General features: G+C 41.3%; 1 protein-coding gene across 1 annotated transcript in view; it reads left to right on the forward strand.

Moving 5' to 3' along the window:
• The first annotated feature begins 1,587 nt into the window (after nucleotides 1-1,587).
• Nucleotides 1,588-12,000, forward strand: part of LOC125169100 (aromatase) — a 42,930-nt gene continuing 32,517 nt past the window's right edge. The window contains exons 1-3 of the mRNA XM_047864719.1: nucleotides 1,588-1,658; nucleotides 4,452-4,634; nucleotides 10,620-10,770. Coding sequence (XP_047720675.1) covers nucleotides 4,490-4,634; nucleotides 10,620-10,770 — 296 coding nt within the window. The 5' untranslated portion in view covers nucleotides 1,588-1,658; nucleotides 4,452-4,489. The remainder of the gene's footprint in view (nucleotides 1,659-4,451; nucleotides 4,635-10,619; nucleotides 10,771-12,000) is intronic.

Here is a 12,000-nt window from a genome sequence, read left to right on the forward strand (position 1 = left end):
GTAAGTAAAGGCTCAGAGATGCATGGGGAGGAAGCAAACCTTTTCCTGGGAGGCCTGTGGGGCAGAACCAGCCAAGCTGGAGAGATGTGGGGGAGGCATGAGGGAGAACTCCCAGGTAAGGATGTCTGTGGGTCAATGAGGAATCAGAATGTTGGTACAGAAAACCAAGACACAAGTCTGAAAGGATGAATTTGGAAGCCTTGCAATCAACTAGAAGCAAAGAAGGTTTAGCAAGGAACTGAGGTAATGAAAACTGACTTGAAAAACAGCATGGCTGCAGCGTGTAAGACAAACTGAAAGGCAAGGTATGAGAAGGGTTGTGGGGAGTAAAGTCTGAACAAAGGTAGAAACTGCAAATTCAGGCCACAGGTTTGTAGTGAAGCATCTACAAACTCCAGGACACACTTCTAGGAGTGGGATACAGCCATGAAGGAGAAGACATAGTACCCTGGCCTTGGAGAACTCACCTAGAAGGAGAGGTCACAGAAGGAGGAGGAGGACTTTTAAGATCAAGTAGCCCATTTTATTAGGTAAGGGGTTTGAGGAAACTTACAAAAACACATCCAACTCCTAAGGATAAATGTAAATGATTGTATCTATTATCCTTGACCTCTCTTTAGATAAAACAGTGAGTTGTGTACAACTGATCTTATAAATTCATTCAATGTCAGCTTATGGCCTGGCACCAAAGCATGACTAGGCAAAGGCAGTCCCAGGAAGCAGCCCCCTGTGGGGACCCAAAATCAGAAGGTGCAGCAGGGAGACCCAAGGTAGCTGGGTCACGTTTCTCTGCAAGTGGGACATGAAGGAAGGATGGACCAGGTGTACTGAAGATGGAGAGAGGAAGGGCAGGCTTGGCACCTGGCCTCAGGCCCAGGGAGGCTGGGTACTCTGAACAGGTCATCCCCATGCTGCAAGGTAGGGTTTGGTAGGGTCTGGCCAGGCCAGGGGGGCACTCCTGCAAGGCTAGGGCCTGTTTCCCCACCATGCAGAGGGTCAAGGCTGTACCAGGACATTGGGAGCCCTTTCTGGCACTGCAGGGCCCAGAGTGTGTCCTGAACCCAAGGCACCAGGACACTCAGGCTCTGCTGTGTTCCCAGCAGACTGCCCTGGCTCAGACTGGGGACTCTGGGTGTAGGACTGGTATTTCCTTATCCTGAGGTTGTGGGGCAGTAAGTGAAGGTATTAGGATACCTGTGGCTCCACACAGAAAAGGAACACAGGCCTGGTTCATCAGGATGCCAAAGCCCCTGCTTGGTGCCGGGCCCAGTGTGGGATGCCCCAGTGAATGAAGTGTAAAGACCACTCAGCAAACAAATGCCTGGAGATCCAGGCATTTGAGATGGCATTTGAAGGAACATGGCACTTGAGGGCCGTGTGTGTGTGTGTGTGTGTGTGTGTGTGTGTGTGTGTGTGTGTGTATGTTTGGGGGTGTGAAGGTATTCCTGGCACAGAGGACATACCAGGAATCCCTATGAAGTTCTAGGATCTTCCTACCTTCCTCTACCACCACTCAAAGTCTTCTGTTCAACTAACCTGTCTGTGTGGCCCATTAGAATGTTCTACTGAGCAGGAAAACCAACATGCAAGGAGGAAAGAATTTGAAAGGACCTTTCCAGCTGTGGTATTCGGAGGTCTGAAAAGCTTACTCCTTTAAAGTAAGTCAGTCTGAATAGCTTAGAAATGAACATAGATAGTTTAGGATTGAAAAGTTCCTGATTGTAGAGACCAAATAAATCCCACAATAAGGCATCAAAACGGCATGATTAAGAATATGGGCTCTGCATTGGGTGTTGTATGTAAGTGATGAATCACTAGATTCTACACCTGAAACCAGTGTTACATTGCATGTTAACTAACTGGAATTCAAATAAACCTTGAAAAAAAAAATGAAGCATGGGCTCTGGAGAGAGACCACATGGGTTCTAATCCCAGCTCTGTAACAAACAACCTGGGTGCCCTATTTATTACACCTCAGTTTCCTCATCTGCAAAATGGGGATTGTCTTAATTAGCTTAGGGTTGTTGTGAACATAAAAGGCTTACTATTGGTAAAGACTTGGAACAATGTCTGACACATAGCAGACACTACAAAAAGTAGTAAGCACTAAAAAAAATCTCATATTCTTTGAGGCATCTTTAGGACATACTTTTGGGAAAGATGAGCAATGAGGCTTCTTAGCCGTATTAACCATTTAGACATACAGTCAGTCTTTGCTTTACACGGTCTTGCTTTACAAGACCATAAAAATGACCATGCAAAGTGAAACTGTCAAGCAACACTAAAAATCAAGAGGAAAAATACAAGTATTCCATGGCTTTTAAAATTTTTGTTGAAACATTAAAAACTCTCTTTCTATAGGTTTTAAGCATATATGGAAATGCAAAAAATAGTAAGACAAAAATTATAATATACCATAATTTAAACATTAGAAACACTGAAATTTTTAAAAAGTGTTTTCTTTGTAAAAACAAAACAAAACAAAAAATTTGAGAGTATTTGAACATTTCTTGCTGCCTTCTCTTTGTATAACTTATGATGTGGTAGGAGCATCTTTTCTATGCCTTCAAGAATCGTCATACTCCTTTATACATTTGCATCAGCTTCCAACATTGTACCCTTTTGTGATTTCAATGTTATGAAGTAGCTCTTGAGAGTTTTTTTACTAATTTTTTTTTCCTGAGAGTTCCTTTAATGTAAAATATTCTGCCAGGATCATTTCCTCTGGGATATCTTCCTTCTTTTTGTCTCAATCACTTTCTTCACTTATGCTTTTAACATTGGCTTCAGGTTTCATCATTATAAATGGAAACTTTGAAGGTCCTGGCTGTCATAAAGTCACAGGGAGCTTACTCAAAATGATATAAAATTCCACTTAGGAAATTAAATACCTAAAAATTCAACCTCTTCAGAGCAGCAACTTATTAACAAAGGAACCAGATGATGACACATTGCTGACTTTTCAGACTCAGCTTATATATATTTTAAAACAAACAAACTGCCCAACATATGTGCAAGCATTTTCAGTGCTTAACTGTTGATAAGCACTTAACTGTTGATAATTATTTAAATGGTGGAATAATAGAATGAATCAACAGTATGAATCAAGCAACTGAATGAATTCAACTATATTATGAAATGTATGTAATTGCCAGAAATGAGTTTTTAACTGGATATTTAAGATATCATATAGATCAGAGGAGAAATGTAATTACATACTCTTTAAGAATCTGATGAAAGTTCTTTCCCCCTAAAAGTTCAGGTGAGCAGATACAACATGTTATGCAGCATGTCAGGAAGTTCAGAGAGCACCTGAAATCCAATTAGAAGCCCTGGTTACAAATCTAGAACTATTATTACTGGATAAGATCCTGCCAAAATCTGTTTCAGAGCCATTATAAATCCTGCAAACTAAGGTCACTTTCCAAGGAAGGGTAATCCTTGGAGCAGTCATCTGGTACCAGGAGTGCATTGAATGGTCGCTCTTGCTGGCTATACAAGTTTATTCAATCTAGGTCTCTTCAACAAACCATCCTGAAACTTTCCTCTGAGAGTACTGGTATTAGAAAACCTTACTGAAAAGACAGACTCAACATTACATTGTTGAGAAACATGACAGAACCAGCAAATCAAACTAAAAACTCTCTTGCATAGGAGGTTAGCTGCTGTGGGCAAAACATAAGAGGCCACAGCCTACTGTGGATGGGATTTTATTCTTTCTGTCCTTTCTTTCCTTCCTCCTTCCCCATTCCTTCTCTTTATTCTTCTTCTCCCATTCTTCTTTCCTACTAATGCTGACATTGCCCCCCATGGGCACTGCTTTATCCAGGCCATAGTGCAAGAGATTTTAGCCTTATTAAAGTCAATAGAAAAAGATTATCCTGAGTGAGTCACGCTGAATTCACTGAACAACCTAATAAGAAGCTCTGAGGACGCCTCAACAATCTCCAAGAAATTCATTCTTGCTGGAGAAGCTTACTCTTTGGGGGAAGTAATTTTGATCAAGGAAGGGAGTTGGGGATTACTTTTTTAAAAAATTGATTTGGCTTCAAAAGAAACAGATTGCCTAAACAATATTTGCTGATGAAGTCACAGAATGACTCCACCTCTGGAATGAGCTTCATTTTCTTGTATTTTGGTTAGAAATTTGACTCTCAATTGGGAATTCAGCCACTCTACCCACTCAAGGGCAAGATGATAAGGTTCTATCAGACCAAGCGTCTAAACGAACCTGAGACTCTACCAAGGTCAGAAATGCTGCACTTCAAGCCAAAAGATCTCCCTTTGGCTTGCTTGTTTTGACTTGTAACCACAATTTTGTCTTGTCTAGGTGTCCAATCACATTATAAAACAAAATGCTTGATTTCTATCGTACAGCACGCTTTGAACCAACAGGAGTCCTAGATATTCTTTCTTTCTTTCTTTTTTTTTTTCTGCTCTGATTTACATAGGGCTTTAAATTGTTTTTCCTGAGCTCAAGAAACAAAAGATGGTTTTGGAAATGCTGAACCCAATGCATTACAACATCACCAGCATGATGCCCGAAGTCATGCCTGTGGCCACCATGCCAATCCTGCTGCTCACTGGCTTTCTTCTTTTGGTTTGGAATTATGAGGACACATCTTCAATACCAGGTAAGTCAGTCATTTAGTTCTGTAACTAAGGAGATTATGTACTTGGTCTTTTGGTCCATGAGGGTAAAGAAAATTTTGCAAAAGGACAAAGAGCAAACCCAGGGAGATGGCTGAAGCCCATGGCAATGTTAGCAAATAAAAACCCAGGTGAAAAATTTTATTCCAATTAGCTGCACATTTCAAATGAAAGAATTTCAAAAATATCTCAGATGATCCCTTCCATTCTGCACTTTGCTTTGGTAAAGTAGACCTGGCACAAGTATCCTCTAAGTTTGAGATGAAGTGAAGCAAAAGTAAGCCAGGTATTTTTTTTATTATTCAAATTCATTCTAATTTTGCTCTGAAGGTAAAAAATGTCTCTGGAATGCCTCCTCTTTTTTAAAAAATTTTATTCTTAAGCAATCTCTACACCCAGTGGGGGGCTCAAACTCACAACCCTGAGATCAAGAATTGCACGCTTCACTGACTGAGCCGGCCAGGTGCCCCTGGAATGCTTTCTATACTCCTCTTCTTCTGCCTCCCATTTTGCCTCATCCATGTGCTCTGCCCTCTTCCTTTCTTGAATGTATTCCCTCTCTTTATCTCACTCTTCATTTTCTCTTATTCTTGGGGATGAGTGTGATGGTGGTGCCACAATAAGGGCTTGCTGGGACCTGGACAGTGGAAGAAAAATGGGGGCCACTACGATTCCCTTGGAATATCATTCCCTGACAGAATCTTCAGCAAGGTCTATGGATTAATCAAAAGTAGAGTACAATATAATTATCCAGATAATTCCAGTAGGAACTCCCACCACTCCACACTATCAGATTAATTCAGAAATATCAGAAATACCCGACTATTATTCAGTTTTCAGTGAAAATTCTTCATGGCAGACATCCATTCCCAGTCCCATGAGATATCTGATAAGGATATGAAAAGCATAGTCATTACACACTTCCAAGTGTGGTGGCCTTCATTATAGCATGATTTAGGGTAGGAGTATGAAGCTGGTGCAAAGTGCCTCATGTCTGGATGCTTCAAATTTTTCCAGAGAACTGTCTATCTGACTCAGACTGATATTTTAGGTTACTTTAATGTCTAATTAAATAGAGCACTCAGTTAATGTTCTCTACTGCCTGAGGGGTCTGAGGGAAGACTCTTCCATGGTCTTTAACCTGAACTCCTTTCCCCACACTGCCCCTTCTTCACTGGACTTCTTCCACAGTGGGGTCCTGGGTCAGGATCCATGAATGGAGGGTGAGGTGGAAAGTATTTTTAACAAGTTCTCCCAGATGTTTATGTTGCAAGTGTTGGAAGAAGTCCCTTGGACCTTTGAAGAAGGAGGTCAGCCTTTGGGGGACAAGCATAAGAACTGGCATCCCTGAAGCTCTGGGCCAGGAGCCTAGGTGGCAGCTCACTCTGTCCACCACTCCTGGCCTGGTGGTGGACAGGAGTGAGCTGCCACCTAGGCTCCTGGCCTGGGGACAGACATCATACACTGATAGTTAGATCGCATAGTACTATGGTTCTCAGCCACATCTGAGGCAGGATCCCCATGTGGATATTTAAAAAAAAAATCTTCCCAGGTGATTTTTCACGAGCAATCGGGATTGAGAGCCATGGTTATGACTCCGAACCCTTTCATTTGACAGAAGGGGAAACTGAGCCCCAGAGAAATGAACTGCCTTGTCCAAGCAAACCATCATGACAAGTATAAGAAACCACAGAGTTCAAACTCCTCATTTTACAGGTGTGGGGTTAAAACCCAGAGAAAGGAAATGATTTGTCAGCATCTCAGCTTGAAAGAAAGTGGGAGGTGGGATGGGTGGCAGGGAGGCAACCAAGAATTCCTGAATCCCAGGTTGATGATCATTTTGCTAGCAAGGGACCTTGTGGTCCCATGCTCTCCCTTTGAAAATGTGAGCTCTGGTGGCACAGACTAAGGTCCCTGGTTCCTGGCTGGGGGAGGAAAAGGGAGACAATTGGCTTTGTCAGGGTGGTTCTTCCCAACCAGTACTTCTGAACTCCTTTTTCCAGTTTCCTTGAATCACTGGTTCTCTGCGCTCTTAGTTTTACAGGTTTGGGAGAAGCTCAGGGTCAGGGAAAGCCAAAGGGAGTGAAGAAGGTATAATGATTTAAAAGCCCTCAAGTCAGGAATGCCTACGTGGCTCAGTCTATTGTGTCTGACATGATGCCAGCGTTGTGGGATTGAGCCCCACATCAGGCTCCCCACTGAGTGTGGAGCCTGCTTGATTCTTTCTCTCTCCCTCTGCCCCTTTCCCTCTGCCCCTCTGTTCCTCTTCCCTTCTTGCCCCCGCCCCACACACAAGCCCTTAAGTCAGTTACAATTTACAAAGGAGTGTCATATTCATTTTCTCCTGTGCTCCTCACAGCATTGTGGTGAGGTAGGTGTGTTTATGCCCATTTTGCAGATGAAAAAACTGAGATTAAAGAGGGTAGATGGCACACAGCTAGTAAGTGATGAAAATGAGACTCAGAGCTAAGTTCCTTGATCCACGTTCCCTGAGAGGCCCCGCTGTGTTCAGAGGCGGGACTATGCACCCACAGGCAGGTGACTTAGTACTGCGAGAGCTATGGGAGTCTGGGGAGGACAGAGTCATTCCTACCTGGGGGTTTTGTTAAGTGTCAGTTCTGGGAAACTGCCCCAAGTTCACCAATCTCTGCCCAGGACCCACAGTTACCTGGCCCCTGGCAGCTCTCCTTTCCCCGCGGGCACATAGCCATCCCCAAATTTGCACATGGTTTCTCTCGCATAGAGCCTCTCTCTGACTTAGGAACCACATCCCCGGAGGCGGCACTGCAAAAAGGACGTGGCAACACATTCCCCTAACTCCCACTAAAAAACAACTTCACAGAAAGGTAAAATAGATATGTCATCACAGTCCAGAACAAGAAACAGGATGTTAGCAGCATCCCAGAAACTTCTCTTGTGCCTTTTCACTCATACCCCCTCTCTCATCCCCAGCGGTAAACATTCTTCTATTTTGTGACAATCACTTTCTTGCCTTTTCATGTTTTGCCACCTAATTTCATATCCCCAAACAATACAGATTAATTTTTGCCTGGTGTTAAATGTTTTAGCAGTCGAGTCCGACATTACTTCTATATTGCTTCTTTTGCTCAATATTATGTTTGTAAGATTCATCCACATTGCAACATGCAGCTACAGTGCATATGGTGTCCAGTCACACAAACATTTCATGGTTTAGTTACTGATGCTACTGTTGGTGGATCTTTGGGTGTCTCCATTTTGGGGATATCGTGAACAATGCTGCTATGAACATTCACGTGCACAAGTTTCTCTAGGGCGTATACCCAGCATGGAATGCAACAGCTTCTTGATCAGGACAAGTGGGTGAGAGGTCCCAGCTATTGGCTTCCCAGAGGCTGTTTCTGCACAAAAATGCAGTGCAGTATTTATTGCTCCTCTTTGGGCATGAAAGAGGCTCCCACAATTGCTGCATGCCTAGATACGCATTCTCAAATCTAAGAAGCAGAGAGCCGCTTAATGTGGATGAAACCAGAATATTTACCTAATATCCTACCAAAGTTTCTCCCCTCCTAAAGCATCCTTTTCTCAGCTGGAGGGTATAAGATATACGTATAAATGAAAGGCTCACATTGTGTTGTAATTATTTGGTATAGTACTTCCCCCCCCCCCCCATACTCTCCTCTCCCTATCACAGCATCTCCTGTCCATGACCTGTAGCTAGTGTCTATACCTAGCAGGGTCTCTGTAAGTGTTTGTTGGATGAATTAAGCTGACATGTGATTAGTCAGCAGGGACCCCAAACTCGGATTCTTTTCTGGTTAGAACACCCAGGTTTTCAACCTAAGCAAAGTTCATCGAATCTCCCTTTTTTAGTGGATAGAGATCTGCACTGTCATATTTTAAACTTGAATGGTGGTTCCCCAATAGCAAGACGTTCTATATGGCGCCAAACTTTTAGATAAAAAGTAAAGAGTTCAGCCTTTCATTTGCATGCCTTTGGTTTTCATGGGCCTAGCATATTATGTAAGTAAATGTTTGTCAAATAAGGCTATTCCCAAATAGCCAGATGTTTGACCTCCTATGGACTAAATGTACATGATTAAGTGATATGTTTCCATTTTTATCAAAATGTAAATACAACCTAAAATACTCTAAATGAGGATCACATTTAAAACTTCATCCTTCATATTATACACACATCTGTAAATAACTTTAAAAATTCACCCAGGAGGGGCTCCTGGATGGCTCAGTCGGTTAAGCGTCCGACTTTGGCTCAGGTCATGATCTCATGGTTGGTGGGTTTGAGCCCCACATCAGGCTCTGTGCTGACAGCTCAGAGGCTGGAGCCTGCTTCAGATTCTGTGTCTCCCTCTCTCTCTGCCCCTCCCCTGCTTGTGCTCTCTCTCTCTCTTTCTCTCAAAAATAAACATTTAAAAGAATTTTAAACAATTCACCCAGGAAACGTTTATTAAACATCTACAATGTTTCAAGCTGTAAATAGCCAGCAAAATAGTTTGTTATTATGCACAGCTTAATTGATTAGAGATCTGTATATCTGATGACATTCTAAGGAAATACATATTCACATTTGCTCATTTTAATCTTTTGAAGAATTTAATGAAATTATTTTAATATAAAGCCAATCATCTACTTATAATTCAGTGTTATTGGAACAATCATAAGATTAAGAAGAACCCTTTGAAAATGTTTTGGTTCTACATATAATGCCCAAGACCTTCACTTTAAAGAAAAAAATAAAAAGCTGACAGTCTTATTCCCATTAACCCAGGTATTGCAAAGTTATGGACTAAATCTTATTTGCCGAATTTGGGACTAAACATGCAATTTAGATGACTCAAGCAAAAGCTTAGATTATCTAGATTATTTACATAACTCTTGCCCCTGGAGTCAGAACATGCCTCATACAGTTGTGCATGGCAGCTTCATACTTTACTGACAGAATGAAAGTAAAGGAGAAAGATTTAGAAAAGCTACTACTTCACAAAAACCATTGCGAAAAGTTTCTAACATTTTACCACCACCAGTAAAATCAAGCTAGCAAGTTTGTTCTCTGGTCTAGGCAGCAGTGAATTCCCCAGTTTTTACTGGATTTATGTTCTTTACAGTTCTGCCATTGTCCACATAAGCAAGGACATGAGAAGTCACTGCTCTTGAGTAAACCCACGTCACTGGACTCAAATTCTAATCTAGACATTGATCAGATTCATTATCTATGAGATTTAGCTTAGGATTCTTTTCTTAAGCTGAGTCCTTTTTGAAGGTAAACAAAAAAGAAATGGATATTCTCTGTTTGAATATTATCTTTGCAGACCATGTCTGTCAGTTAAAAAGATTACACCAGGGGTGCCTGGGTGGCTCAGCTGGCTCAGCTGGTTAAGTGTCCGACTTTGGCTCAGGTCATGATCTCACAGTTCATGAGTCCAAGCCCCACATTGTCAGAGCAGAGCCTGCCTCAGATTCCCTGTCTCGCTCTTTCTCTGCCCCTCCCATGCTCGATCTCTCTCTCAAAAATAAATAAGCATTAAAAAAAAATTACACCAAAACTACACACTCATGTTAAGCCTCCCATTCTGTCAGCTGGGGATCCAAACCAAAAGTTTTCAGACAAAACTCGGCAGCCAAATAGACCTGTCAGCTTGTCACATGTCCTGACTTCCATGCTTGTAAATAGATGGACTGACTGACTTGTATTTGAAACTCACTGATACTGCTTAACATGGCGAGAAAATAGTAGACACATACCCTGGTTCATTCAGACCGAATTAAGATCAAATGGAACTAGCATGGTACAGACACTGAACTATTGTTTTCACATGTTAAGCTTATTTGGGTTTTTAGTGATTCACAGATACACATCAGAAGATGTAAAAGAGCACTTAGATATTAAAGAACAAGAATAGCAGTAACATAAAGCAGTTGCTCTTTCTGGTGTTGCTAAAATTCTGAATGTGATCTTTTCCCTTTCCTAGGTCCTGGCTATTGCATGGGAATTGGGCCCCTCATTTCCCACTGCAGGTTCCTGTGGATGGGGATTGGCAGTGCCTGTAACTATTACAACAAGATGTATGGAGAATTCATGAGAGTCTGGATATGTGGAGAGGAAACACTCATTATTAGCAAGTAAGTCTGTTAAGAATCGGAGACATATTTTTAAAACTAAAGCTGCATTTTTTTCCTATTAAGTCACAAGCAAACTTATTTTGATATCTTGATCCTTTTGTTTCTAAGGGTATGTTTTTGCTACTGAAATGGAGGTGGGCAATTCCCAGGTGAAAATCTATCACTATATACAAATGAAATAATTGGGTTTTGCCTAACGCCAGAGGTACACAGATAAAGCACTCTGGAAAGGTGGGAAACTATTCAAAATTTCTCTCCAGATGATTTGGGTTTGATAAAACATACTTTAGGGAGAGGCATTATCTTCTCTGCTTTCCTAAGATTTTGCTCTTCTCTCTATAAGTAAGCATTTAAAACAAAACAAAACACCTGAGAGAAAGAAATCAGTACCAATTTGCTAATGTGCTTCTAATAGTAGGCTACTGAGCACCTCTAGCAGGATAAAGAGTAGAAAAAAATGCTATTCAAATGCTCTGATTGTATTTACGACTGTGTGCCAGTATCTCAGCTGAGTGATCTTAAAAAAAATCAGGAATATTGCCTATTTAAAAAAAATGGCTTGTTATATTCTCTGGATAAGTTTAGCATTGAATTCATCCAGGGTTAACCAAATAGGCATCGACTATAGAGAACTAGCTTTGTGAAATACTAGTTTTCGTTTTTACTGATCATAGAACATGGAGAATTTCAAAGAAAGCATATATCACTAGACTTTCATCTATTATTACTAGATATTTAACAATGTTATATGTCAACACTATCTCATTAATGAGTTTTTAGATTCTCTGACAGGGCTTTACCCAGAACTAAGACCAACTAGGGTTTTACCGATGAATTAGAATTATTTGTCCAGATATACAGACTATTGCCCAGAGGTAAGTGAAGCATTTCTGGAAACCACATGGATTTTTTTCAAGCCAAGCTGATATACATCATTTCATAAATACCACGGTAATCTTTGAGCCCAATTCTTTGAAACAAATAACTGAAAGAAGGGAGTGGGGGACCGATAATTATCCTTAGATTTTACTTCTCTTGGGATACTGAGCTCTGGTCAGCCAAATTTAGGTGAATTTGATACATTCTCACTTAAAAAAAATTTTTTTAATGTTTATTTATTTTTGAGAGAGGGAGAGAGAGACAGAACATGAGCAGGGGAGGGGCAGATAGAGAGAGGGAGGCACAGAATCTAAGGCAGGCTCCAGGCTCCGAGCTGTCAGCACAGAGTCC

The sequence above is a fragment of the Prionailurus viverrinus genome, chromosome B3 (genome assembly GCF_022837055.1).
Source record: "Prionailurus viverrinus isolate Anna chromosome B3, UM_Priviv_1.0, whole genome shotgun sequence".
Classification (NCBI taxonomy): Eukaryota; Metazoa; Chordata; class Mammalia; order Carnivora; family Felidae; genus Prionailurus; species Prionailurus viverrinus.